This window comes from Paramacrobiotus metropolitanus, unplaced genomic scaffold, assembly GCF_019649055.1.
Source record: "Paramacrobiotus metropolitanus isolate TYO unplaced genomic scaffold, Prichtersi_v1.0 Parri_scaffold0000022, whole genome shotgun sequence".
Classification (NCBI taxonomy): domain Eukaryota; kingdom Metazoa; phylum Tardigrada; class Eutardigrada; order Parachela; family Macrobiotidae; genus Paramacrobiotus; species Paramacrobiotus metropolitanus.
Window position 1 is genome coordinate 994,571 of NW_026570242.1, and position 27,798 is coordinate 1,022,368.

At 42.5% G+C, this 27,798-nt stretch overlaps 8 protein-coding genes across 18 annotated transcripts; 4 read left to right on the forward strand and 4 right to left on the reverse strand.

The window, feature by feature from the left end:
* The first annotated feature begins 198 nt into the window (after positions 1 to 198).
* Positions 199 to 4,621, forward strand: LOC129586884 (uncharacterized). 2 transcript variants are annotated; one of them, XR_008690227.1, is made up of 8 exons: positions 199 to 311; positions 512 to 666; positions 761 to 802; positions 887 to 1,001; positions 1,056 to 2,365; positions 2,438 to 3,695; positions 3,815 to 4,335; positions 4,400 to 4,621. XR_008690227.1 is itself a non-coding variant. In XM_055480366.1 (4 exons), the coding sequence occupies exons 1-4, from the start codon at positions 606 to 608 to the stop codon at positions 1,085 to 1,087; spliced, it is 240 nt and encodes a 79-aa protein (XP_055336341.1). In that variant the 5' UTR covers positions 369 to 605; the 3' UTR covers positions 1,088 to 1,206. The 2 variants fall into 2 exon arrangements, 1 of the variants encoding a protein (XP_055336341.1); XM_055480366.1 differs by lacking the exons at positions 199 to 311; positions 2,438 to 3,695; positions 3,815 to 4,335; positions 4,400 to 4,621 and having other exon boundaries at positions 369 to 666; positions 1,066 to 1,206.
* Positions 4,622 to 4,834: 213 nt separating this feature from the next.
* LOC129586887 (CBY1-interacting BAR domain-containing protein 1-A-like) lies at positions 4,835 to 10,224 on the forward strand. The gene is made up of 3 exons (XM_055480369.1): positions 4,835 to 5,182; positions 5,379 to 6,904; positions 9,072 to 10,224. The coding sequence occupies exons 1-2, from the start codon at positions 4,988 to 4,990 to the stop codon at positions 6,213 to 6,215; spliced, it is 1,032 nt and encodes a 343-aa protein (XP_055336344.1). The 5' UTR covers positions 4,835 to 4,987; the 3' UTR covers positions 6,216 to 6,904; positions 9,072 to 10,224.
* LOC129586888 (uncharacterized) lies at positions 5,830 to 7,963 on the reverse strand. 2 transcript variants are annotated; one of them, XR_008690228.1, is made up of 3 exons: positions 7,509 to 7,963; positions 6,494 to 7,403; positions 5,830 to 6,277 (listed from the first exon to the last, which is right to left on the reverse strand). XR_008690228.1 is itself a non-coding variant. In XM_055480370.1 (2 exons), the coding sequence occupies exon 1, from the start codon at positions 7,498 to 7,500 to the stop codon at positions 6,517 to 6,519; it is 984 nt and encodes a 327-aa protein (XP_055336345.1). In that variant the 5' UTR covers positions 7,501 to 7,963; the 3' UTR covers positions 5,830 to 6,277; positions 6,494 to 6,516. The 2 variants fall into 2 exon arrangements, 1 of the variants encoding a protein (XP_055336345.1); XM_055480370.1 differs by having other exon boundaries at positions 6,494 to 7,963.
* LOC129586883 (uncharacterized) lies at positions 9,965 to 12,404 on the reverse strand. The gene has a single exon (XM_055480365.1). The coding sequence runs from the start codon at positions 12,061 to 12,063 to the stop codon at positions 10,108 to 10,110; it is 1,956 nt and encodes a 651-aa protein (XP_055336340.1). The 5' UTR covers positions 12,064 to 12,404; the 3' UTR covers positions 9,965 to 10,107.
* A 379-nt stretch (positions 12,405 to 12,783) lies between these two features.
* Positions 12,784 to 15,183, forward strand: LOC129586830 (uncharacterized). 3 transcript variants are annotated; one of them, XM_055480283.1, is made up of 6 exons: positions 12,784 to 13,246; positions 13,328 to 13,418; positions 13,707 to 13,806; positions 13,951 to 14,148; positions 14,208 to 14,496; positions 14,673 to 15,183. In XM_055480283.1, exons 3-6 carry the CDS (start codon positions 13,755 to 13,757, stop codon positions 14,950 to 14,952), a joined length of 819 nt encoding a protein of 272 aa, XP_055336258.1. In that variant the 5' UTR covers positions 12,784 to 13,246; positions 13,328 to 13,418; positions 13,707 to 13,754; the 3' UTR covers positions 14,953 to 15,183. The 3 variants fall into 3 exon arrangements, with proteins under 3 accessions (XP_055336258.1, XP_055336256.1, XP_055336257.1); XM_055480281.1 differs by lacking the exons at positions 12,784 to 13,246; positions 13,328 to 13,418 and having other exon boundaries at positions 14,202 to 14,496; XM_055480282.1 differs by lacking the exons at positions 12,784 to 13,246; positions 13,328 to 13,418 and having other exon boundaries at positions 13,954 to 14,148; positions 14,202 to 14,496.
* Positions 15,184 to 15,228: 45 nt separating this feature from the next.
* Positions 15,229 to 16,890, forward strand: LOC129586724 (uncharacterized). 2 transcript variants are annotated; one of them, XM_055480087.1, is made up of 3 exons: positions 15,229 to 15,697; positions 15,787 to 16,264; positions 16,332 to 16,890. In XM_055480087.1, the coding sequence occupies exons 1-3, from the start codon at positions 15,299 to 15,301 to the stop codon at positions 16,448 to 16,450; spliced, it is 996 nt and encodes a 331-aa protein (XP_055336062.1). In that variant the 5' UTR covers positions 15,229 to 15,298; the 3' UTR covers positions 16,451 to 16,890. The 2 variants fall into 2 exon arrangements, 1 of the variants encoding a protein (XP_055336062.1); XR_008690191.1 differs by lacking the exon at positions 16,332 to 16,890 and having other exon boundaries at positions 15,556 to 15,697; positions 15,784 to 15,923.
* A 125-nt stretch (positions 16,891 to 17,015) lies between these two features.
* Positions 17,016 to 20,446, reverse strand: LOC129586722 (uncharacterized). The gene is made up of 4 exons (XM_055480085.1): positions 19,733 to 20,446; positions 17,966 to 18,720; positions 17,654 to 17,899; positions 17,016 to 17,560 (listed from the first exon to the last, which is right to left on the reverse strand). Exons 1-4 carry the CDS (start codon positions 20,238 to 20,240, stop codon positions 17,495 to 17,497), a joined length of 1,575 nt encoding a protein of 524 aa, XP_055336060.1. The 5' UTR covers positions 20,241 to 20,446; the 3' UTR covers positions 17,016 to 17,494.
* A 135-nt stretch (positions 20,447 to 20,581) lies between these two features.
* Positions 20,582 to 27,078, reverse strand: LOC129586720 (uncharacterized). Of its 6 annotated transcripts, none has more exons than XM_055480083.1 (15): positions 26,555 to 27,078; positions 26,018 to 26,239; positions 25,815 to 25,872; positions 25,673 to 25,724; positions 25,173 to 25,599; positions 24,943 to 24,981; positions 24,493 to 24,541; positions 23,776 to 24,257; positions 23,183 to 23,452; positions 22,330 to 22,557; positions 22,194 to 22,238; positions 21,603 to 22,121; positions 21,427 to 21,516; positions 21,125 to 21,274; positions 20,582 to 21,045 (listed from the first exon to the last, which is right to left on the reverse strand). In XM_055480083.1, the coding sequence occupies exons 1-15, from the start codon at positions 26,786 to 26,788 to the stop codon at positions 21,031 to 21,033; spliced, it is 2,880 nt and encodes a 959-aa protein (XP_055336058.1). In that variant the 5' UTR covers positions 26,789 to 27,078; the 3' UTR covers positions 20,582 to 21,030. The 6 variants fall into 6 exon arrangements, 5 of the variants coding, with proteins under 5 accessions (XP_055336058.1, XP_055336057.1, XP_055336054.1 ...); XM_055480082.1 differs by having other exon boundaries at positions 25,173 to 25,590; positions 26,501 to 27,077; XM_055480079.1 differs by having other exon boundaries at positions 21,603 to 22,118; positions 26,501 to 27,076.
* Positions 27,079 to 27,798: the final 720 nt, after the last annotated feature.

The window sequence follows — 27,798 nt, forward strand, 5'->3', positions numbered from 1 at the left end:
CCATGCTAAACCAAATGAATCCGAGGGCGGGGAACAAATTTTCTTTTTTACGGGCGGACCTTTTATAAGAAACGTCCAATTGACCCCTGGCGTGTAGCAGTATGACATCGCATGCCAGAGCGGCTTGTGCTCAACGTGCTGCCACTGCACAGCTGCAACGCTGTGCAGGTTCAGTATTATTTTCTGTAAAATTAAACTTGGGCAATATGATTATTTACGGTTTCAGCAGTCGAATTTCAAATCAATTCGATGGTTATAACCGGAAACAGTGCGGAGGGTACTGCAAACTGAACTGGACTCACTCAAAAAAGGTGGGGTTGAATGTATGTATATCTCCACTTTGTCACTTTCGTTGTCTAGACGCCTAATTAATTACTGTACAGCGTAGCCTACAACTGTGAAAACCGCAGTTTAACCGCACGCAAGATCATCTTTCTCGTTATGTACGTATTTCTAACAGTACAACTATGTTACAAACTGGGTTTCTCTTCAGTTTGTCTTTCTTTATTAGCTTGCAGTAATTAATTTCGGGCTGCAATAGAGCAACGGTTGCGATAAGTGTTTTCAGTGAGCAGTAGTACCAGAATTTCCAGCGCATCTCCTCAATGGGGAACGACCAGTCTACTACGGATCAGGAGTATCAGCCGACAAAACTAAAAATTTTATGTAAGGAACGCCATAAATTTTTCGTCAGTTCGGATAATCGGGTTTGGTGTCAGTTCCAAATAAAACGTTGGTAATAATTATATGAATTTTGCAGTAGAGCGTGTACGGAATGTCCCCATGTACACATCCGCAGATGGTAAGACCAAAAGCAAAAACTGAATTATTATTTGACTCTTGATATTGGAACATTTCACTTGATATCATTCCGTTTTTAAAACAGGGAACAGGAAAGCTGAAGTGTTTATCGAACTGTCTTTGGGAGGTGTGGCGTTTACTACACACAGGGTATTTGCCTCTTTAACCGGCGAGGTCATTCTGAAGAAGAAATTCTCGTTGTACGTGACATCTCGATTTCCGCGGGACGTATGCTGAGAAGTGATTATTGCCAGTTTTTTGAAGGCTCCACCTCGATCTCCTTTGACGCTGAAAGTAATTGATTATAAGCTTGGAGAAATTGGACGAAAGGAATTGACATGGGGAGCCATTCCCCACTACAGAAAATGGGACTTATACACCCCCAGTTACCATTGGACGTTTACGCCGGCGAGGGATACTATTTCAAAGTTGAATAGCGAGGCTACCGAAAACGTGTTTGTGAACCCCGCACCATGCAAACTTGAATTCAAGGCCATTATTTCGCGCCGAAAATGCATACGACCGAAGGTTTCCGTCGTTGTTTGCCCTTGCATTCGCATTACGTCCTCTTCAGAGGCTCAGTCGGTTAAGGAAAACTTTCCTCTGGTCGACGAGCGCATTCGGCGCTGGACGGTCCTGAACTGCAACCTCAAGGAACTGGAGACCGCAACGCGCGCGGTAGTCCACAAGTGGTCCGTGGTAGCTAATCAGAATAATGTTATTCTTGGCGACATCTACGACCTATACGATCCACATGATCGGCGCCATGCGAATCGCCAAGCCTTTCTGCGCAGGCACTCTCAGTCTGTTGTTGCACCCGGTCCACCACTCACTAAGAAAGCTGATGCGAATATTTCCCAGCTAGATATTACAGTGATAGGGAACTTGTCGATGCCAGATCCAAATGAAGTTGGAACATCGATCTCAGGCCCGGAAGTTCACCCGGTTGTTGAATCAGCGGAACAGCGGTTCATCAGTCAGCAGCGCTCGTTCTCGACGGTAATACGCCTTGCAGACGTTGGAGAGCACGCTGATTTGAAGACATTATTTCTCTGGCGGAGTCTGCCAAACATTTTAATGGCAACGGACACAAAAGACACCATCCTGTCCGATCTTCTCAACAAAACCACAAACTACTACTACAACCCGTCCGATTGGCCGCTTATTTCTCACGTTCATCCACATCGTGTTTTGTGTTCTGGAGGGGAGACGGTTACGGTTACAGGACGGCATTTTGGTCTTTATCATACACAACTAGCCAAACTGCTAGTTTGTGGTGTGGACTGTACCGACACTCTACAGTACATATCGACCTCTAAATTCCGTTTTGTAACGAAACCCTGTATTCCATGCTGTGGTGAGGTTAAGTTATGGACGAGTGCCGGACAGATTAGTGCCAGCAAAGCAACAATTTGGTTTTACGATCCGCTTATGGAAGTGACCAGCACTGAAGAAACCGCTTCCCTAAGAAAATCACGAAAGCAGATAAGTTCGCTGGAAAGACTGAAGCAATACGAAGCTACACTGGAGGAGGAGATTGTCACCGTGATAAAAAGTGTTGTCCGTGAGTATTCGCTGCGTGAATGTCAACAGTTGCATTCGTCCATCAACTATTGTGACATGAACTTGCTTATAGATAACGAGCTGTACAATGACGCGCTGAAGTCTTATTTGGCCGATTTAGAGCAGCGAGCAGCGGCTAATCACCCGGATATATTTCATGAATACCGAGTGGATGTTGACGATCTATTGCACCATCACCACCACAGCTTGGCGTACCACAGATTGCATTAGGAAGCGCTATGTGAATTTTGCATCTGTAAATTGTAACGGCTGCACGAATTTTTTAGTGTAACCATTTCTTGGCAATGAGAAAAAACATTTTAATCTTGCCTCTAATGGCAGTTGAAAAACTTGGTAGACTACCGCAAAGCGGTTTACTGGAGCGATTCTTTAAAGAAATGCACTTGTTGTACTACGAGTGATACCTATTACCTAAGCAACCCCATCGAAGTACGGGTCTTTTCTGCAAAGTCAATGCTAAAAGTACAGTTTGCCATGACTTTAAAGTTTTGATCACGTATACTTTGATCATGGGAGACGTTCTTCGTAGCCCTGACCCTATGCCATCAAAAAATGGAACTGCCAAATTTGCCGGTGAAGACAGCAATGAAATCTCGGAATCGATAGCCCTGCATCCACTTATCTTTGGGCCGGGAGCCCTTTTGCGCAGTTCTCTATTATGGTTAGAAGATGTGGAGCTTGCGAAACAAAACTCCACCAACAGGGTACACTTTCCGCAGTCACCGTCTACAAAGCCAACTGCGGAAGTTATGCGCACCGGTCTCCAGAAGAAAACGCTTTTGACTGGTAAAAGCTTACAGACAGATGCGTCGGCAGATGCGAACCGCAAATCTATGTCATTGCTGAAACAAGCGGCAAAGACAGTAGACAAACCAGATTTTAATAGCTTTCGAGAAACAGTATTCCGACAATACGATCGTGCAGCGAAAACCCACCCAGTGTTGACTAATGATCAGTCCTCGAAACAACGCGCAGCCGGACGGTCCGACCTTTTTGATAATCGTGCTAAACAACTACTTAATGCCATGGCTTTAAACCTTTTTGGTATCACCAGCTCATTGAAGTTCCTAGGAAGTTTAACAGAAAACTACGTTTCATCACGACGACTTCGATCGACGAAACTGCGCCGACAAGCCAATATACTCCGGGTCAACGCTATCAGAACCTTACGAACGAGCCAGGAAGTTGAGAACGTTCTCGCTTTGTGTGCGGAGCATTTAAGCAACATGCAGTTTCGAGTTTCCCTGGAACTGAAAGAACTACACCCCTCACTGGCGGAGCGCCTAGACAAATTCGAGAAAACATTCCAGGTAAGAAAGGTTATTCATGAACAGAATTACGAGTACATTTGTTGTCGTCTTGTCCATTAGTTAAAGGAACTGTACATAGCTCGTTTTTGCGTTTGTCATTTGTTAACATGATGCTGCAGAACGAAATGGATAGAACTTCCAGTATGTTCAACAACATGAACGCAATGGTTTCCCGAGAAAATGCAGTTTTATTTTTGGGCGAAAGGCAACAGTACCAGTTGTCATACAAGCTAAACTTGGCGATGATGGGCGTTGTAGCCAATTTACGATTAGCCGCGCAACAAACGCTGGATCTTTTGAAATGGTTTCGTCGACAGTATCACAGCTTTATCAGGCTTTTTATGGACCGCAACTGGGAATACTTCTATTTATTTTATTTTTGTTTAATAAATTATCTTATTTGGAAAGCTGGTCGCAAAAATTTACCCGGTTTCATAACTTTCTACATGGACGCCATGGAGTATTTGGTTCGGTTTTCATGGACAGCAAAATTACCAGCGTTATATAAACAAATATTTATGGTTATGTGGAAGCTAGCAGATATCTACGGCATATTAATGCTATTCTCGTTTTTAATGGATTTTTTTCTGAAATTAGTAGTTGACTTCTTCGCACGAGTGCCCAAATTCTGGCTTAATCAGTAAGTACTCATCATGCCATGGCCACCAAAACTGTACTGACACAAAAAATTGTTTTGCTTTCAGCTTTTATTGGGCTATTCGTCCAGCGCTAATTTGGGTACCTGTGGGAACGTTAAGACTTTTTATTCCATTTTTGGATGCTGTACTAACAACCGGCTTGCAAGTGTGGGAAATCTGTGTGAGCGAATTTTATGATAATGTGTTGTCAGACTTTCTACAAGCCAATGCTACGAGAGCGATAATTCTATGGGTTGCAGAATATGAAAACGAAATAAGACAATCAAAAACAAATTACTACAAGCGGAAGTACAAGTACAAGCGGAAGTTGCTTCATTACTTATTGTAGTAGAAGTAGTGCTAAAACGATTACTTACTACAATCATCCAGCAATTGCAATTGCACTTCCAAAGCACATACACAAAACGGTACAACACAACAATGTTTTTTTCTTACTCGAATTGCTCTTAGCAACAGAACTGCCGACACGTTCCTGCAGTGACATGATTCAGTCTTTACTTGATTATAAATACTTATGGGTTTGATCAAGAGGAACAACAACGCTTCGAATGGGCGGCACCTACTCTAGCAACATTAACAACAAGTTCGAATAGGCCTTCTATAAAATTAATTGTCCTCCAGCTGTTAGCAAAAATGGGAGTCGTGGAAGATGATACGACCACCGGTGGTCGTCATCCACAATCTCTGCAAATGTCCACTATTGACTTTGATGCCATTCAACCTGTACTGCCCACAGGTTACGATCCGACAATAGTGGACATGCAATCAAAGCAGATTCTTCGCCATGCAGAGATAACGTACGAATTTTTTGGTAGATATTGCAAAGGGGTGAGTAGGATTAATTTCCGCAAGAAAATGTTAAATGAAGCGCTGATGATGCGTAATTAAATTAATAAGATAAGATGCTACTGTACTTGCAGATTGTTAAGCTACAAAGTCAATATCTTGTAGCATTTTACAGTGCCCTTAAACTTACAAGGGATAATTTAATGTAGCTGTTGTGTAAAATATGTATACCTTGCAGTTTGCCTCATACGCCAGGAAGTTAGCGCGATTGCGAGACAAAGGTGATGAACTCGCACGCTGCATCGTTTTCTGTTCGGAAACGCAGCCACACTCTCCCTCCACCAAAAGTCTACTAAACGAGTTCAGCACAGTAATAACGTCTGTGCAAGATCGACTTAACGGGAGTTTGCTGCGACTGGAAAGTCATGTTGTTCCGGGATTCTCCAAGTTTGGCATGATGGCGCATTCTGTCAAACAAGATGGTCAAAAGAGTATTGCTTTGCGCCAGAAAGAAGCAAGGCTTGCCATGGAGCTGCAGCAAATGCAGAATGCTACTAAAGCCGAAACCACGGTCCAACAGCGCCATCAAAAAGCGGAAGCCGTGGCCCACGCGGCCACTGACGCGCGTCTCGCCCACGAGCAACTACTAGAACAGGCGGATAAGTTTGAAAAGCAAAAACTGACTGATCTGCGGCAGCTGTTGATGAATTTCCTGCAGATTGAATTAGGATTCCACGCAAAAGCTTTGAAACTGTATACTCAAGCTTACAACCAGATAAAACGGTTAAATATGGCCGACGATATTGAAAGCTTTCGCGCCCAGATGCGAATACTGCAAGGCTCGATGTCTGCCGGTCCGGATCCGAATCTTCTGCTGGAACACCCTGAAGTGGCTGCAAGAATAGTCAGTGACTCTTCATCAGGTTGTGAGATCTCAAAGAAAACAGGCTTTCCATTAAACGGTCAGGAAATTATTACGAGAAGTCCGATCGCTAAAATTTCAAGCGAAATTAGCGAAGACAGACCTCCATGCTCTGAAAATCAGTCATCTTCGTCAGAAGATAGTTCCGCGTGAAAATAAATACTCATAGTTTCACGGAAAGCTTTGGTGGTGCTTTTGATGTCCAAGCGTCCGACCTGCAGCGTGATGCTTGTTTTCAAAGTCTGATCATCAACACGAAATACTCAGTATAAATAATGCACAAACTACGAGTAGAAGTATATAAACTACTGCTCACGAATATGTACGTCCCCTGTATTGGCAACTACCGCTGCTGAGTACTGTACTCTTATTTTGAATCCGTAATACAGTATGTCATAAGCCCTCGAACTATATTAATTTTTTCGCAGTACCTTGTACCGATATAAAAAGGATATCAGTAATTGTTCTGGACAACAAGATAAGCGGACTGCTTCAGCCACTCATCCAAAAATGGGTCAATCTGAAACCAGCATTCAATACGCCCTGCCGAAGCTGGTGAAGTGTTGTGAATGACCAGCGTTGAATAGCACGAGCAGGTTCCGTTTTCCGATAAAATGCCTTGAACGTGGTTATTACTGCCAAGAGTGGCAGCGTCAATCTGAAGGATGTGAAATGGATGAGTCTTTGGAGCATAGAGGATACCCTTTTCATGGTACCAGATAAACCGGTTGCTATAATCTTTGTTCGTTCCTTGAAGAAATTCGAATTTAGTGTAACACCGGAACTGAGCTGTCTGACCTTTGGGCTTATTGACATTCTGCATTGGAGGACTAAAAACATCGGTTGGTTGATAACGAGGGCTCATCAGAATTCTTGTAGCGAGAAATGACACGTTGTTAGGGGTATTTTCCGTGCAAGAGTACATGCCAGCGAAGAACTGTACGGCTTCTGGTATGTAAACAGTTGACACCAACCGGTTCGGTTTCGAGACTGAGTTTAGTTCTACAGTGTTGAAATTCCAGGACTTCGGTCCAAGTTCAGCAGCGCGTTTACAATGACACTCATAACATTTTGGAAAAGCGCAATCAAACGAAAATTTCGTATTGAGGTTGCCCAAGACAGAATGGTCCCATAGTACCCATACTGGGTTTTTGTAGCTGCTGTTTTCTTCACTGCGTTCAGGATAATGTAAGGTACATGATAGTGAAACGGCGGAACCGAATTCCGGGCGGATAACTGTTGTTTTCACGCTCTGGTTGGGTAGGTCAAGAAACGTTGAAAATCCCAAATTGATTATTCCATTCTTGCTGTGCTCTTGAGCATACGCAAGTTTGCGTGACACTACAGGTAAAATCCAAGCTCTCATATCATCAATCTCCAATGTTGTTTCTAACAAGCTTATGATCGTGATTACAACAATAGGATAAGTCGTAATCATTCAATTACCTGAGACGGCTAAAACAGTACCATATTATTGTCACCAAACCAGGCAATTGAAGACGTTTTATCTTAATTTATATAAGCAGCCGTTGGGGAACGCTCGTTCGTACGCCATTAAATTTATCGGCATTTTTCAGACTTTTGATGTATTACGAGTCAGCGAAGTCATATTGCCCTGTCAAGTAAAGTTCGGACAGATGCGTAAAATAAATTGCAAAATGATACCCTTTTGATGCAATTTGATAGTGTAAATTCAGTACAGTGCTACCAAAGCTTTAACTGGTTGGTGTGCGTATAAACCTCAAGCGGTTACTAAAGGGAAGGGGCAGTGGTCATTTCCTGTAAGCAAAAAAATGATTTGTGATACTTCTTACTGCCCTCTAAACAATTAACAATTGATGATATTCCCTGGAATAGTTCAAAGCGTGTGCGTTGCGGGTAAGCAAAAGAATCTTTCTCGATCGGTGTGTATGGTTAGCTCGAAACATTATATGGTATTTCCCATATACTCGTAAGTACTTTTTGCAGAATGCGGTTGCTGAGAGAACTATTCGCTTTGGTCAAAACGGTAGTATTTAGGCGGAAGTTAGGGCCAACAGAATATTACGTTATCACTTAGGGATTATCACCATCCACAATTTCTAAAATGTTTTTGGACTGAAAAGTGTTATTTCTTACTAAACAGTGCAGATGTTGCGAAAAGTTTTAGTAGATCCCCGAATTTGGCTTGACCGGGCGTATTTTTATATTTTTTATATATGTAGTGTAATATAGGGGGCAAAAGTAAACGTGTTCCACCGTTCCCCTGTACTGCTGCCGTCACCCGACTGGAGTTTGACGTTGTGGCAGAACATGGCGCTTATGTACCGCGCCAGATTTGACCACATGTATTGCCGTAACGTCACACTCCAGGCGGGTGACGGCAGCAATACAGGGGAACGGTGGAACGCGTTTACTTTCGCCCCTTATATCCAGCACTTTAATACTTACCGTACCTGCTGCGTAATCCATCCATGCCTGTTTATTTACTGAGCAAGAAAAACATGTTTAGCCTGACACGAACTATACGGGTGATACGAATGTACGATCCCTTTTTGTACTATTACCGCTCGCCGTATAAAATTACGTAAGTACAGTAACTAAAAAAATAATGAAACGTGTGGTAGTAAAAAGCATGGCTTGCCTGAATCTCAGGGAAATCGTACTATTTTCAAAGTCACTCGCTGCAATTCTGCATGTCATAAACTATTTTTTAAAAATGACTACAGAAGTTGAATCTCGAATCAAAAGCTAATTTTCTTGATACAAGAAGCGAATTTTGCTATACTGTAAGTACGGTAATTATATAATATCAATACTGTAGTTGTCCATTTCTTAAGTGAAATAATTACAGTATGCACTTGTTGTTGTGTTAAAGTACTGTACATAAAAATGTTACGGAAGTACCGTAACCATGGCTCCAGCACATTAGTTAATTTTATTCATCTGCAATAAAATTACTGTACTAAAATCAGTAATTTATTGAAGATGAATAAAATTGTCTAATAGAAGCTAACGCTAACTTTGCAGGTCAAGCGGTTAGAAACCATGTTGCGGCAGCAGAAATAAAACTCCAAGTCCATGGAATCTAGTACTACTAGTACTATTTGCTACTATTGACTAACGATGATGAGTAGCCCCTCCCTTGTCATATGGCAAATTTGTTTTTGGTGCCACATCGGTCTTTTCTTAGGCTGTTGTCTAATAAATATAATTTTTTCTGGAGAGCAACAGCCATCTTTTCTCTCTTGATGTTAATCAAAGTCTATTTGTGAGCCGCATTCATGTGCAAAGTGTCACAAGCCAGTTGATGCTTATGGCCACCACGGCTTATCGTGTTCCTTTTCTGCTGGGAGACAACCGCGTCACGGCGGCTTGAACAGCATCATTTGTAGAGCACTGGTATCAGCCGGTGTCCCTGCTAAACTGGAGCCCTGGGGAACATCCCACACCTCGGATCGTCGCCCAGATGGGTGCACAACCTTCGCCTGGAAACGTGGCATGTGCTTGGCGTGGGACGTCACCTGTGTTGATACCGTCGCCCTATCACACTTGAAATCAACGTCAGCTACAGCTGGATCCGGCGCAGCGCAGGCTGAGGATAAAAAAGTGCGACTGTACTGGTATCTGGTGGGAAGATACCTCTTCGCGCCAGTAGCTTTCGAAACCCTTGGACCTTGGGGAAAGTCGGCTACCGCCTTGGTAAAAGAAATCGGGAAGCGAATTCAGATGCATTCGGGTGAACCTCGTTCCCATGAGTTTCTGCGGCAGCGATTATCACTGGAAATTCAGCGAGGCAACGCCGCTTGTGTACTCGGAACTATGGAAGGAGCGGCAGCATTAAATGAGGTTTTGTTGTTCTAATTAATTGTTCATGATCTATTATGTACCCGCATTTTATGGAATAAATGGCGTCATCAAAGTCTTACTTATATGAAAACATTGCGAGCACTAATCTTTACAGCCGAAAAACAGGCATAAACATAAAACATTTTAACGCGATCTCGTATAAAGTAATTTTTTTTTTGTAATTTAATTTCCAATAAAGCGATAACAATATCAAGATTCAGTTACACTTAAACAAAACAGCATTTTCCACGGTACCCATAACAGAAGCGGCATTTCCTCTTTGAATAGCTAAAGAAATGTTCTGCTTTAAAAACTCATGGCTGCGAATCTCGCCTGTTTGTAATTCAACCCTCTTTCCGACTTCTTTAACCAGTTTCTTGGCTGATGAACCAAAACTACCAAAGGTTTCGAATCCAACAGCAGCAAACTCGTATCGTCCTGACAGGAAGCTGTATTTGTGTACTTTTTCGGCTTCTGCCTGGTCGGCTGCCGCTCTGGCCTGTAAACTGGTGTGATCCAAATAAGAGCGCGCGACGGTGTCCACACAGGTCACATCCCAGGCTAAACACAGCCCTCTCGTCCAGGGGAAAGTAGTGATTCCGTCTGGGCGTGTGTCGTTTTCGTGGTGCATGCCTCTAGGTTCCGTTCGTGCCGGGATGCCTGCCGAAACCAGAGCTCGTCGCAAAATATCGTTTATGCAGTCGTGTCGTGCCCGTCTTCCAGCAGAGAATTTGCAACTCAACCCGTGAAGGCCATCGGCGTTAACTTCGGCACCGCAGTTGCACTGGTGTTTGGAAGACGCAGGTGCGCCAAGTCGAATAGCAACGGCGATGCGGAAGGATTCGTCGTCCAATAAGTTTCCAATTGAGGAAGAGGGAAGAGCGTGTGTCCAAACACCTGATTCCGGTGTTGAAGTCGCCAATAAACGTGCTTTGTTGGTGGCGTCAGTTGCCTCGTATAACAAAGTCGCCTGCTCAGCTGAACAGTACGGTGTGTCCCATGCGCGTTGTAAATGTCTGCTTTCGAGCAGAGGCGGGGATGCATCATCACAGAGATAACTCCAAAGTGCAATGTGGTCATCAGCGTCAACTTCACTTGAGTGCGGCAGTAGTTTGGAAACCAGGCTCCGGGTAGCGTGAATCGAGGCCAAATAGGCCGGCAATGCTAATTCATCTACCCGTCGGATACCAAGTCCACCGCACCGCACAGGCAATGAAGCTTGACGCCAAGCAGGCGGATCCATACGGACATTGCAAATTGACTGTAACGACTCCCTCAGAACTTCGTCGAACTCGATAAGGCTATCTCTGGCTTCAAAAGATGGACAACATCGTAGCAAATGGATAACCTTCGGTGCGCTAAGACTGCATTTCAGAAGGAAATAGGCTTGGTGTTTTGGTAGCAGCTCGAGACGGTTGGCTATCAAGCGCATTACTTCGGTTTTCTGCTGTATCGCTGACTTGATTCCGTCCTTCAGCAGTGGAGCGCCAAGTAAGCACAAATTTTCTTCTACGGCGACGGTGACTGTTGGGAACCGATTCAGAAAAGTGCTAATTGCTGCGTCTTGATCTTCGGCGGTGCCTCCGCTCACGAAGATTTCACACTTCGACATGTTGACGCTTAGTCCGACTGCGTATGCGGCGTCGATGACCGTCTGAAAATCCTCTGCAACTGTCTCAACAGACCCGCCCATTGTACCGTCGTCGAGGAACCAAGCGTTGAACTTGGACTTGAGCGCAGACGTAATTGGCAGTATTCCCAAGGAGAACAAAAGCGGGCCAAGTGGATCACCTTGGTGGACACCACACTGTGAAGAGGGGATTTCATCATCAATGTACAGATCAGTATAGTAGCCGTAGCAAGCGTGCAAATAGTCAGCATATTCCGGAAGATGAACACTGGCAACTTCCATTATAGTAGCGCGGGATATGCAATTAAAGGCATTCTTCAGGTCAATTTTCAAAAGTACTTTTACGCTGCTCCGATCGCTACTTATAAATTCTCGCGCCGAATGGACAATGGCTTCTGATCCCCCTTTGACACCGAAGCCGAGCTGACTTGGCTGTAGCGCTGCCGTCGTGCGCACTTTTACGCGACTACAGATGACTTTTGCAGCCAGCCGCCTCAGGGTGTTGCCAACAGCAATAGGGCGCAATCCGCCATCTTTTTTCATAAAGTAATTGAATATCTTATACAAATTTGTACATTATACATTGCTGGTCCATGCGGTATGCGAATTTAAAACGATGGGGCAGAGAAAATAGCGATATTCACTAGTACGATACGTAAGTCGGTATGTACATACGACCTTTTGGCAATGACCGCTCGTCATAACTTGCTTTATGTACTGTAGCTGTATACCGATTATGCTAAACAGAAGAGGAGGAGAAAGGGATATGATAGGTTATTAGGTATACTGTATACATGCTTTGTCTTCTGGTAAAGGAGATGCTGATGGCTGTAACTAGTGTGTCGAAATCGAATACAACCATTAGGAGAACTATATACGGCAAATCTTGACACTGGAAATCAGCTTGCTATAAAACTGATGACCCGGACGAAGTCCATCTCCATTAATTATGTGAATACTAATTATCTAATTATCTAATACTAATTATCTATGCAGGATTTCGCCCCTCTACTTCCCGGTGATCTCAGCTTCTAATCACTCGATTTTGCTGATTTAAAGTGCAACAGAATCTTTAGACTACGGGGAGTGTTTCTGGGCTGTTGGCGCTTTGTCAACTTTATTTTGTTACGCCCAGTGGTCACTCAAACACGTGTTACCATGGATGCCTTAGGGCTAACATGGGCTGCTTTGTAACCACGGGCATAGTGGTGCGCTGCAAAAGGCGCTGCAAAATGACAGGGACACAGTAGTTGCGACCACTGTGCTTCCGGTTACTGCTCAGAGAACACGTCCCTAACCTAAAGTTAAAAACTGCATTAAGAATTTCAACGACATGGTTCTACCAATATTGAATACACCAACCCGAAGCCCCAGTGGGATCTCTAAAATGGATGCAAGCGGAGAAACCTAGCAGCAAACGTAACACCGAAAGTCCTTGTAACAGGCCAAATTTCATAAATGACTACTCTAATGTTCCCATTGCTCTTGCTGAATTCGAATTTAATACAATATTTTTATTCTGACAAAGTTGCACTACAATGCATGTGAAAAGTTCACACGAATTAAATTTACCACTAATCGTGAGCCTATATTCATCCGTGAGCTCGGCTTGTATTCATATAACCATCGGCTGGCTTCGACTCCCCGTTTGACAGGAGAGAAGGCCGAAGGTTTTTCTGCAGCATACAACCTAGACATTTCTGGGTTAAGGTCACGCCTTTTTGAGGTACAGTAACTTTCAATGCCGTAGCAGTTGGATATTGTGGCAGGAATATGTGCGAGCAAAATATATGTGCGAGTATTTCAGTGGGAATACCAAATTTTCGATGTAAGCATCTGCTATCCCATACCAAGGATTGGAAAAAACGCTTAGCAAACGGAGCGCATGCAGTTATTATGTAATATTATTGTTATTAAGTTCGTATGAATCATTCTTTCAACCATTTGACAAAGACAATATGCATTATACATGAAAGTCTAACATTGTGTTGCCGATCGAGTACGACACGCTAACTACCTAATCTACTTAATTTACTAACAACAAAAAAACTGTTGTTTTTGTTTGTTGCATAAATATACAGCGTATACTAATAACTGACTTTAATAGTAATAAGTGCCTAGAGCCGCCTCTGTTGTTGTTTAGCAACCTCTTGATCTTTTTGGAGAGTTGACCCTTTTAATTACAGCAACTGCCAAAGGTTTTTCAAATCTCCATAGTACCCAGGGTTTTCAAAATGGCGCATGCAGATAATAATGATAAAATCAACCCTTTCTTTTCTTGCTCAAGTATGTATGGTAACAAATCGTCAATATTAGCAGTCACCATAATAAGAACATTTACCGCTCGTGTGACCTTATCAAGCGTGCATTCTTTGTGCCGTTCTCATCATGCATCCGAATGATCCGATAAGTAACTTTGCTATGTTTCAGAAGGATCTGCTGAATGCTATCCGGAGCTCTTCAAGCTTTACTCACAGTCCCAGCAGACCAGTGCCAGTAATTCGTACAATTCCAACAAACTTTTCTTTCAGTCCACCCTTTTGCCTAAGGCTCATGAAACTCCTGTAAAAAAACGCGGCCGCCCACGCAAGCATCCACTGCTTGTTGATCAAGACAAATGCCCGAAAGGTTCGGAACGTGAAATCTAGAAATCTGTAAGATTCACTATGGCTATGTTTCAGTTTCAGATTGGCAGAATCCTGGCAGCTGCCTGCACGTTGGATATGCCAACTGTGCAGAAATTTCAACATTGGGCGGTGGTAAATGTGACAACTCGCCTAACGTGAACACTCCCTCTTCTGCGTCTGCGGCATCGTCAGTTACAAGTGGTGAAATTTGCAATGGCCTGCAGGAAGGAGTTAAGCGTAATTACCAACGGCGGACTTCGACACCCAAAATTCCAAAACCGACTCCTCGAAGTGTTGTCAATATACACGCTATGTTAATGGACGCGCTGTGCTCTTATACGATCAAGCGGTAATCCGTTATTTTCCTAATTCAAGTGTTATCCAGTCAAGCCGTTAATATGCCTGGGAAACGACAAGACGAATAATATTCAGTTGCATGTCAATCTAGTCCTTGTTTTCCTGTTTGTACATATCCTGTAATTTTGTAGCCGCTCATCCTTACTTTGCGCTCAACTGAATTTTTAGTGCTCACATTCCACGAGAAATCAAAGAGCTCACCCGGAAGAAGCGTCCATGTGTGGCCGATATGACAGCGATTCTCGGCTATCAAGAGCAGATGAATATCCTTCTGCGGTCTGAATATTATTTCTTGCAAAAGATAGAAGAGGAATATGGTTCAGTCACACCGTGCTACGATAACAGCGTAGGAATTCCGTTGCACTCCACAAGTAATTCTGCTCTCGAGTTAGATAGCCTTATTGTGGCTTCTGAGAAAGCGCTTAGAGAGTTTCCTGTGGAGACATGATCGTCAAATTAACGATTCTAAAGTTTCTTGAAGTACTTATCCCTGTATCATATTATCTCGTATGCAAACGAATTCCATAAGTATGGAGTGGCAAAGGGTCAAGCACTTGGTTCAGATTTATCAGAACTATGAAAAATAACTATGAACTAACAACTTTGTTGTCCCTGTACCTAAAATGAAATAAAATGGATACTGTTTCAAGGAAATAAAGGTCAAGTGACCATGTAAAAATTTGTCGTTGTTACGAAACAGACTGCATGAATTAGGGACATCGACAGTAGCATCATTAAAAGATAGGTCAAACATATCCGTTATTGCAGTAATTATTATGTATTAACCAACATCCATGCAGACTGTTCGATCAACGTCTGCCAAAATATCGGGCTTTTGTACTATACTGCCCACAAAAAATATGTCTGTAGTATTTTCTACTCGTTTATACACAACTACAAAATGCGTGGCCACTGGATCCCATGTGAAACCTCAAAATCCGGTTAAAAAAGTTTTAAAGAGTGGAGTATTCTGGGACATTGAGAACATACCGGTGAAAAAATCCATTGCCGCTAAACGTATACCGGAGATTAAGCAAGCATTAACGAATTTCATAACCCAAGTCAATCATTATGACGAAGAAAATCCACCGAAAAAAGAGATCGAAAAGTTTCTGGCCGTCGCGAGACAGCAGGGCGAAAATCAATTTCCTACGACATCTGATCTGGTGAAACGCACACTTGTGGAACACGAGGTCAGCCTTGCGAACAAACCACAAACGCACTACAGAATGAATGTAGCGGATGCACATGCTAATATGCAGTATTTTTGCATTTTTAGTAGATTGAACTCCTTGATCTTCCATACTGCAACGATCCGGATTATTGTGATGATGCAATTTATCACAGTGTGTTGTACTTCACGCGCGACTACGACAAGTGCGTCGTAGTGGCCCTGACGGGCGATGTCGGCCTGGTACGCCGCATTAACAACATCAACCGGGATTTTGACCTTATCGTGGTCATGCAGCGAGCCGGAAAGAAAACCAGCACTATGCAGAAGCACTGCGACAAAATCAAGCAGACAAACGAACGCGGCCGTCAACAAGCGGTCTACTTTATTGACGAGGTGATCAGGAAGTGTATTGCCGGATGCGTCCCGCTAACGTTTTCGCAGTTGCTGCGCCTAAACAACTCAAGGACCAACGTTTTTGACGAACCATACTTAGACGAGAACCACTTCAGACTTTTGTTTTCCGAGCGTTGTGAAGAAACATCAGATAGCTCGACAGATTTGGAATGGGCACCTTTCTCTGCAAACGGTAAAAACGGTTTTTTGGTAATTGTACGTCAGTTAATGTCCGGAGTCCATAAAGACCTTTATTGCAGTATTAGAGAAGTTGCGGCACCACTTCAGACTGATGAAAGCAGCTATCTCACAATGCTCAAACCGAATCAGGAAAGCGTTCTGCATGCCAGAGCAAACTTCAGTCACCGTTAGCGGTTGAAGGGAAACTCAGTGACTCAGAACTGTCACACTTAATTGTGGCAGGGATTGAATAATTAAGAATGAAACTGAAAGGTCGTCAAATAGCAATGATTAGCTACCATTCCAAAGCTAATCCATACAAACAAGGCTGTAGTAGTGGGCTGCAAAATACCTATGGTGGGCTGCAGGCCCACTACATACATATGTTCCCGACTTCCTGTTTGTATTCAGTGCAAGCAGTTCTTCATACTGTTAAGTATTGCATTGACATCTTGTATGCGGTGCGTACGATGCTGCAGTGATGCAGATTAAGTAAAGCATTACTTTTAAGAGAGCTGGACGTATATAGCTGGACATAACATTTTTTATATGGTCACAAAAACCTATAATTAGTTGTTATTGTGGGTATATCCGGATGTGCGTGCCCACTTCGAGATGATAAAAACAAGTTCTTACATTTTCCTTATTAGAATATTATTTAACCAGAATTTTAAAAATTAATGTCCTGATCGTTGTACCAGTGCTGGCAGTACATACACGTACACTCTAATCAGAATTTCTGGTTGCAGACTGCGAATTGTGCCTCGACCAAGAGTGATATTGAATAACTGCCTAAGCAGTTAAAAAACTGATACACGCGTAGAAATAGTAGAATTACGACAGACGTTCTCTAGAATCTGGTAGGCACTTATTTTACGATTATCGAATTTTACGTATCATTCGGCTGATTCGAAAAAAAAGTACAACAATACCAGGGCTTCAAGGAGATTCGCGATCGTAATTATCGAAGGAAGTGCTTACATTTCTGGTAGGATTGACACGATCGTAAACGGCGGTTAGTACTGAAAAGCAGAGATTCTGAGCCCTTGCCCAGTTTCGCCACAACAAACTGATACCACCCGTGCTGCCGGCTGGGCTGTGTTGAGAATCATTTGTCTCGACGCCACAAACAGAAGAATCCTGTGAGGGCGACGTGCTAATACTGAGAGATACATCACTATCACTTTCACGAACAGCGCGATTGCGGACGGCATTCCTTCGATCCTCTTCTTCCTTGAGACGCTTAAACGCATTGACGCTTTCGAGGAGGCTGCTGAACATCGGGATCCTCGTCGCTCCACAAAATGTCCTAAATTACCACGTATCAGGTTTATTTCACAAAACGAATGGTAGCTGATATTCGCACAGAACTTGAGAAACCATGTTCGCCGGTATTACCAACCTTGATGCCTTTTGCGTACCCCAGACTGAATCGTGGTTCCTTCTCGAGAAATTCCGTCCAAGCATTAATCTCTTGGCGATTCCATACACCCAGTCGTTCATGACTGACAAAGTGCAGCACCAACAGAAGCTTCTTCAAGCTTAGAGCTACAGCTAATTCCGCCAAGCTTACTACTTCGGACGGCGTGCGAAGCTGCAGAGCTGTACGGATCAGGAAGAATTCTGCTCTTCCAACCAATTCGGGCACCTGACGAAACATTCCTGTTTAAATTTTCAGAGGCGACTTTACTGCAAGATGAATATAACGGCTTACCTGTAACATGTCCGCTAAAATCGCTACATCTGCGGCGCATTTGTCCAAGTCCGGTGTTGCTTTAAGGTAGCAGAAAACCAGAAAGGTCTTGACTGCTTCAGGACTAATGTTGAGGAACTCGTAGGGTGTTTCGTCATTTGACTTATCGGTTTCCCCATGATTAAACAGCGCGCGAAACACCGGTGATGTGCGGTTTAACGCAGATTTGTCGACATGGAATAGGTCGCTTCCGGTTTTAACGGAATAGTTTCCTGTTAGGGGATCCGTGAAAAGTGTCGTCAGCTGCGTGATGTGGGATAACCCTTCAGTTTTGGGCACCAAAGCATAGCACACCCTTTGTATTGGTCGCTCCAAAAGGTCGGATGGTCTAGATTTCGCAACCAAAGCGCAGGTAATTGCGGAATGCTGATCTAGTTTGAAAGCGGAACGGATCGTGTTTGCCGTTAAGTTGCGGAAGAACGACACATCATCTTTACGGAACTGCAGAGTAATTGTGGCCTGCTCTGGTGATTTATTCTGCGTACGAGCAGATTCTTTCGGATGGGAATTCTCTTCATCATACAAAGGAACGTCTGCAATTTCGGCTTCCTGATCTCCAACCCGAAGCACAGCCGAGTGAATTTTACGCGGATAATAACCTAGCGGCCATGTAGAAGCATCACCGTCGCCGGACTGGGCAGGCTTTTGATTGTCGGGATCTGCGAGTGTAATTTGCAACTGGGCTGTCCATTTTCTCAACGAGTTATCATCGAGCCCTGTCAAAAACGAAAACAAAAGTACTAAACTAACATTATCCAGTTATGCCTGACAGCGGACAGCGGAGAACTTCCCCCCGTTATTTTTGTCGCTGCCTAGCTAAGAACGAGCGGTAATTATTTGGTTCGAAAGGGTTACCAGTCCTGCAGTGGGACAAACGTGCAAAACGTGAAACGTAGTACAAAAAATTAAACCGAAATCGGCTTTGTCAGCTGCAAATAAATGACTAAACAATCGTATATCATCATTTACACTACAAATACTTTTGTTATTCCCAGCAGTCCAGAATTCGAAATACCATAGACGTAAAAGCGGCAATCTTGTAAAGAAAGTTAGTGTAGTACATCTGCTAAGAGGACAAAGCCTACGTACAGCTTTCGTGAGAGGGTCAAAATTTATCTAGTAGCTTACAATATGCCGATGGAAATGCACACTCTAGTACTCTACCATTGTTAAGATAGTGATGGTGTTCCCATATACTGGTTGCTTCAGAATAATGATATCCTCGTTCCACGACTACAAATACTGACCATTACGATGCAAAACGAACGCTAACTGGCTGAACCCTGGCAGCTGTCGCTTGCGTGCTTAACAGTTTCTTTTAGGCCATTTAAAAAGCATTTAAAACTTATGGTTAGTGACTTCAGACGACAAAATGTAAGCTGCAGATGAACGGTACCGTAAATATTATGTAAGTTCATTACCAGCAACCGGCAGCATAATATCAGAATTCGAACAAAACATATAAATAATTATTACAGAATGCAGATTACTGAAAACGGAGGTTTACTGGCCATCAGCGCATCAAGTTAATAAGAATTTATTTACGGATCTTCAATTTTATCCAAATTTTGTTTTACTTAATATATACAGTTTTCCGAACTTCTAATTTGCTAAATCATTTGGGTTGTTCGAAGATTTCGAAACAGAACTATGATTTCTGTTGTATCGTTACTGGAAATTCCGATTACTCTACACAATACAAGCGTAGTTCCAAATACACTAACTTACACCAGTCGAGAGTAAGCCGGAAGTTTTTTGACAGCCATCCATTTCCATTCCCGGTCATCAGCGCAATAGAATTCTCCTCCGCTAGTTGATACGTATAATGCTGCAAATTTGGATCATCCGGAATAGAGGTTACTGTAGTTTGTCCGGTAGCATCGCCACTCATCAGATCGTCCGCGCTCTCGTTTCCCTCGGGCACAGCAGCCGTTGGATTTTCCGAATGAACAACACGCGATGCTTCTTCGTGACCATCCTTTAATTGCCAGGTAAGTTCAGCTTTTTTCTGGAAGAATCCGCACGAATATGAATGCTTGACAATATCTGCCGTGACCTGGTCGAAATTCTGCACTTCACGCAGATACTCGGCTGTTAAGGAATTGACCAGCGGTGTCGTTCCATTTGGGGTCCGGGTCAACTTGAGATGGTGTGACACTTGGTAGCCATTCGGCGCCAGACCAAGCTTGTCATCATGCAGTAGTCCTGCTGGATACGAGTTTGTTGAGTACATCATGCGCACCTTGTGCAACCACGGTAGAAGGGACGTTCTTTAATGAGTTTCAAGACAGTAATTCTGATATCCACATTTTACGGTTTGCGTAGCCTGAACGATTGCTGAGCTTTTAAAGCAAACAGACCCAAAAAGAAAGAAGAATACAACATGAACTGGAGTACAACTTAAAAACTTGTCCCTTTTTATTCCATAATATGTGCCGCACACTAAGCCTGCTGACTTATTGTTGTTGTAAAGCCATAGATTGTTCTGCAGGTTCAGTGCGGTACCATGGATACTTCCAAATTTCCAATATATCCGCAAAATTTTAGGCAGCAAGTATAGTAATTTGCTAAGTTTTTGATCCAAACAAATGAACAAGAAGCACTGACCACGCTGAAATAAACCTTAATCCGTTCCTATTTCACAAATAACACAAACAACAAACAAACAAAAACTAAAATTGTGATCCTTGACAGAAGACTCCTTGTACAAAATAATTTAAATTAAAAATGCATCGGCTACTTATTAAGTACTTTCAGTGCAATTCAAGAAAATTTCACATTTCGGGTTGTGCGCAAACGGTTAAACACTGGGAATACTCAAAAGCACCATATAGGCATGCTTCTTCCTGTCAATAACCCCACAAGACGGCTGGGCACATCCGCTCCAGCAAACTTATCCTAGAGTGTGCGTTAAGGCCCCGGGCACGAAATCGCCTGCGGTTAGCGGAAAGCTCCGTAGTCCAGTATCCATACCATTCTCTCAGTGGCGCAGCGCAAGAGTTTGACCGTATTGAACCATCAGCATGCTAACTATGTCTTCTCTAAGAATCCCAACAACTTATCATTCAAAGTCATAATGATGAATCTTCATCCAGTTAAACATAGCTCTTAATTACGTACCCTGTCTGAACCGTCCCCGTTGATCGATCCGAGTTTAATCGCTACAACCTCTCCCGGTCGTTCAGGAGAAAATCCTTGGTTTCGCCGGTTATTTTGGCCATATCCAGGTCTGCTTAACGGATAAGCTGCGTCGAATTCAAAAGTGGATGCCTAATTGAAAAATGGGGATACAAAATCAGTCGTACGTCTATGATAAACAGGCTAAGCCGCACCGACCATCTGCAGGGTCGCTGCAAATTTCTGATCAGCACTCAGCAGTATGCTATTTAAGTTAGGAATTGTAAAGACAAATGACTGCTTACCCTTTTTCGTTGTTTCCTTTCTTGTTCTAAAACTGCGTTCTGTTGTAATAAACTTTCAGGTTTCTTTGGCCGGCCTGGAGACGACTTCTCCTGCAACAATAAGGTGATGCATACAACTCATTTGAAACTAATTCATGTGGTTTTAGTAAATGTATTTGTTGCTCTGCTCAAATTACGTTATGGACGTCGGAGTCTGCATCTTTTTCTGCGATTTCCTCGTCTTCGTCCTCTTCATCATCATCTTCCGCGTCTTCCTTGGTGTTTACTGTATCTTCCTTTTTCACAACGGTTTCTATTTTTGTCTTTCTCTTTTTTTGTTTGCTGTTGACATCGGATGCCATTAAACCCTTCTGGGTTTTACCGCTGCGAAGCATGTTGACCTTTATGCCCTTATCGTGCTGTGTGCTCACCAGATCGTCATCCTCCTCGGCATCGTTGTTATTCTGATTCAGTCTTATCATCGCGTCTGGACCGATATTGATGTTAAGAGTCAGGAAATTTTTGACATTTGGTTCGGACGACGATGCATCAGCTGAGGATCCACCAAACTGCACAGGTCGGTTATTTGTGCGAGAAGACAAAATTTTCACGTCTGATTGCTTAGGATAACGGAGGGGCCGTCTTTCCGTGATAGCCATCGCAGGCGGCAAGAAAGGGCCCAGAACAACTTCTTTCAGAAAGTTAATGTCCTCCTGCTTTAAAATAACTATATAGTGCAAATAAAACGGGCGTTACTAAATGACTGAAACCCACATGAAGATACTTACTTGTGGAAATACTTTTCTGACCGATTTCACTTTTCTCGTTTCGCTCTGTCAAACAAATACTGCTGAGTGAACTGTGATATACTGTAATTCGTAGCTGCGAATGTAATATGATTTATATTTTGAGCAGAATTCTTACTGGTGGCTGGTCAAATAGTTTAGCCAGTTCATTGGCTACGGCCTCATCATCTTTGCTCGTTGTCTTATCCGAACGTTGTTTTTCCTTTTTTTCTACCGCATCCGAATTATCAAAGTCCATTTCAGGGTGATATGCGGACTGTGAAGTCTCCTTTTTGGATGTATCGATAAACTGCATCTGATGCCTCTCTTCCTCTGTTGCGATATCAAGCAATACATTTTCTGCATTCTGAAAAGAGACATAAACGAATATGTTCTTGAATTTATAACAAGATTTTTCGTAGCTTTCAACCTTAGTAATCTCATATTCATTAAACATTATCAGTTTAGATCGTTTCTTTGTTTACTACTTAGGAAATTCTAAATGGACGCGCTTAACGCAAGAACAATTCGCTTCGCTGTTAAATTTTTCGGACAGTGTATTACTACTGTAAATACTTTGTAGGCTACAAATTCATTGTTGTTGATAAAAATTATTTGGGTATCGATAGTTTTATACGCAGAGTCGAATGGGTAGTTATCGCATCGGATCAGTGTTATCTTAACAGATTTTGCGACGTAAACAAGCATTACTGCGACTATGTCCCGTTGGTGATGCGATATTACTCTTTTGCATCTGCTGTTCCTTGTGAAACCTGCACAGTCACTCTCATCGTCAGACATCCGTTTTATTACGTAAATCAACTTCGAATATATTCATTTCTAAGCAGGAATAGGAGAAGAGTCAAGTTGCAAGACGGGTAAAAAATTCCTGAGAAAAAATTGAAATGAGAATGTATAGCCAATCAAAGATTATGTTTAGTGTGCGATAACAAAGGTCCCATTCTACAGATGCAGGTTATTTAGTTGCGCACCTCCGTATCATCTTCCTCTGCAGCCGCTTCTGCTTCGGTTTCCACTTCATTCATATCTTCACTGTCATCGCTTTCGTCATCCATTTCAGCTTGACCACTGGACAATTGTTCGGTATCTTCATCCTCTGCGTTATCCAACTGCTCCGCGTTTTGGAACGATTCGTCCTGACTGTCCATCTGTGTATCATCGTTTACTTCCTCATCCAACTGAATTCCATCTTTCTCTTCATCGACAATATTTTTAAAGCGGTCAACCAGTTGGCCCGGCCACTAGAACATGTTTGAGCTGCTACCCAGGCAGTAAGCAATGTACAGTGAAACCTGTCTTTTACAGTACATACACCGGTAAATACATACACCTGGAAATTATATACGCGGAAAGTTTAACCGGCGCGTCCCATAGACTGTAATATACTGTAACTCTGTGTAATACATACACCTAATTGTAAATAATACATACGGTTTTGCTCTAACCGAAGGTGTATTAATTTTAGTAAACAGGTTTCACTGTAATACGTTCTAACTTACGACCAGTAACGAATAATCTCTGCCTAATGAAAACATTAAAATGTATATACTGTTGATTTACGCACCTGCGCTTTGGAGTTATCATGTTGCTTCTTCGTCAAGTCATCGGAGTCAAACTGCACGGCCTTTTTCTCCTTTCTCTTTTTGCTAAAGGAATCGCTTCTGTACGGTTCACTTCGCAATTGACCGGGCACTTGGAATTGTTCGGCATTATTACTGTCATCGGTATTATAATCGTCATCCTGGAACTGTTGGGAGGCGGCTGCGGTGTCGTCTTCATTAATACTTCGCTTTTTCCTTCGTAAAGAGTTTCCCTCTTCCAGGTTGTCGAACATTTCCTGCATCAAAACCTGGTCTTTCTGTGCCTGCTCTGATCGCGCTCTATGCTTTGCTGCTGCTTCGGCTGCTTTCTTAAGTTTTTCGTGTCTTTGCTTCAGCAGGGCGATGTTTTCCATTGACGTCATTCGCTGGTCAGCTTCGTGAGCATACGGTATTGCTCGTTTTTTCCGATCAAGATTATAGACTAAGAGATCTGCAGTATCCTCTTCTACAGAGCGTCAGAAAAGTTACAAAAAAAGCGATATGGCGACAGAATAATATACCAACCATTGAAATACCATAAATTTTGTAATACATAAACTCTTACACATAAATTGAATGTTACTGAACTTTCGCAAAGAAAATTGAGATTTATGCAAATATAATGATTAGCTTGTAATCCTAATAATATATAATAAAAATGCTTACCATTAGTATCACCTAATTATCGCATACGTACGCACCATTCCAACCAGAACGTTCCAACTTTGCCGCATAGTTCATTTTGTAATCCTAATAAAACAGCGACAAAAGCTACTTACTGCAAATTGAATCGGTAGGTTGATTTGTTAGCATAACAGGCAGATTAATACCCCATATATATGAAAGAAAACGCATCTCAGATTTTTCGACCGGAGCGCAGTGAAGTTCCTCTCATTCAAATAGAATCAAAAGTGTCTTTCTGTCTGTTACGAAAGTGGAAATTCCATCACTTTGGGAAAGACGTCTGTTAGATAAATGTATGGAAAAAAAACTTTGCTCATTGATATAGGCACTTCTGGACAATGTAGGTTGGCATGTACAAAAGGTCAACGTTGACCATTCACTAGTTGCGCTCCCGTCTACTAATGCATTTAAACTTGCACTTTCTTTTTTAACACTAGCTTGTCTGTTGATTCGAAGCCGGCACTTACATTTTTCTGGTCGTTCAGAGTTTTCTTTACAGAATTGCGCTGGAAAAAGGAACATTTGCGCTTACTATTCCGGTATCTCGTCAACAAGAGCATGGAAGAGAGAATAAAGATTTATATAATAAGCAACCATATCTATTACTGGAATCTTAAAACTGAAACGACAATATACAGATCGTATTCTTTTCATACATATTTCTTTCGCAAAGACAGTGTATATAGTTTTTGTTTACCTTAACTTTCCCGTTGACAGCAGGAACTGCTCTTGCAAAACGCTCTCGAGCTATAGGAGGATCAGTTGCACCATTCCAAACAAGAGCGGGCGCATGTGACAACGGCCTGACAGTTTGGTGTTGTGTATTGTTTGGCTGGAGAGAACGCAGAAATGAATCCGTATGTGTCCCATAATCATACGTATGCGAAGCATTAGCATCTGAGCTTTTAAAACTGGAATCTTTCGCAAATGACATGTTAGCGGCCGGCGACAGAATGCCTTCGTAAGGGAAACGAGGAAAGGCTTCTTCCGATCCATCGACAGGATGCTGCTCCCGCAAAGGTTTCCGCATTTCTTTGTGATGATGCTTGTGTCCTCGCCCTGGATGCTTGGGTTTCTTGGGCTTTCGGTAATCAGTGTCTGCAAGCAGACCATCACTGGCAAATCTGGTTAAAATTGCAGCATGTTATATTGCAGTAATCCAGCTGAATTTGGTACATACTGTCTTCAGGGTCATACCTCGGCCAGAATGCTTCTAGTTCAGGATACCGCGGTACAAAGGGTTCACCACCTAAATACCGGTACGCATCACTTACAACGGGAATAATGTTTCGACCCTCTGCAATGTTCATCTACAGCACTGATGTGTGCAACTGATTACCGTAAGTGTATTCTTCTCCTCCCCAAATTAAATAGTCAGGATCTGGAGCGTAACGTACCTGGAAAATGCAAACATTATCAAAATAGTTACAATATTTTTACCAAACTCTTGCGAACGATGGTTTTCATGTTTTCATGTGCTCATTTTTGGAGCATAATGATTTGCCACAAATAAGGTGAGGGAGACTGCTTTCAAAGATCTACCATGACGTTATCAAACAGCCGTTTCATCGCGTTCAATAATGAGTATGCCAAAGCCGCGTTATCGTCACGGTAGGCAACCACAGGCTGCTTCCGGTCCACCGGCTCGAATGAGTCCAGATTAGGATAATCTGTTTCCTTGTCTGCTTTTGTCGCTGATGATGTTGCTTCAGCTGTTAGCTTCTCGCTGAGAGAAACGTCAAAACTGGATACTTTTTCGGTGCTCTACAAAGCACGTACCAAATTCCAGTACGAAAGAAATGAAAACATGGCTTAGTAAATTATCATGTCTTTATTTTAACTTTGTTATTATATAATTAGACCTTATCAGATCGTTAAACCAAATGTTTGAAAAGGTCGTATGTATAATGTATACATTATAACTATTGTAATTTTACTGTAAATAAAGGTTATCCGGCGGCTTGATTGCTCAGAATTCGAAACAGATAAAACCCTAATTTCGAGCAGAAATAGATTAAAAATCACCTGGGGTTTTTCGGGTTTTAAATCAGTTTCATCATGAAGCGTACTGTTGCATACTTTAAAGGCTCCCGATAAAAAATCCAGTCCAAATCCAATAAAGATCAGGAATAACCATAAAAGGGTCACGAGGGTAATGCCTAAGGCCACCTGACGGGAGCATAATCGCCCTTTTTTGTATGTTTTATTTTTACGCTTTTCCGGTACAGAAGAAAATTCAATAATGTGACCCTCCTGCAAGTCGTCAGCTAGTAATAAGTTCTTCGTTTCGGCCGACTGCGCCATATCTGACATTTTGCAGTCAAATGGTCGGTCCTCACAATCCGCAATTTTGCTCACAGTATCAAAATTCTTTCTTCATGAAATGTCAAATAATGTTTTAAAATAATAAATAAGTACTGACTGCACACTGCAAGACGTTTCGAACTATACTTGCATACATCTTCCTAGTATTATTAATTTGGTTTTTGTGTTTAATAGAGTCAGATTCCGGCACATATTGTACAATCCATTCATTTGTGTTATGAATGGTATATATTGTGCAAAACAATTTAGCACGCTACCCCTGGCAACCAGGCTAGCTACAAACCACGGGCACGGATAACTTCGTATTTCAATGGTCAGACTCCAGAAATGTGTACCCGTACTGTACCACTGTACCTCCAGAAATTGTTATATGAATACTAAACATCTCTAGCAGGTGTTCGGCCTCTCTTCGTTGTCCCGAGTGATCTCAGCTCCTACTGAACCAATTTTCTTGATTTAAAATATTCTAGAATCTATTCAGGGCGGTGGGTGTTGTGCGGCTAATGACCTTTTGCTGTTGTGAAATTCCTAAGGACAGTGGTCAGTCAAAAGCTTGTTACCATGGATGCCATAGGGTTAATATGAGCTTGTCTGTTACCACGGGCATGTTATACTGTAATTCATCATGCATATTGTACGTACTGCACTTGCACAAGAAACAACTTTGGCTTCGCCTCTGCGCTTCTTGTGGTTAACCGACGGAAAACCTGCATTAATAATTATTTCAATCAGTTCATAATTTGATATAGTGTCCTTTTAGATTTTGATGAGGTCTGAAATAAGTCGAAAACACATCACCCTTTTCTAGTATTTCACTTTGTCACTGTCGCACCTTGGGGCCCAGTGCCCTGAGCTGTAGCAACAGTTCGGTAAATCACTCACCTAAAGCAACCCAGTTAACTAAACAGTAATACTACGACCTACCAAAAATCCTAACTCACTTATTTTCAGTACGCAGTACCTCGTCGTTAGCCAATTTTCATCCGGCGCGAATGTTC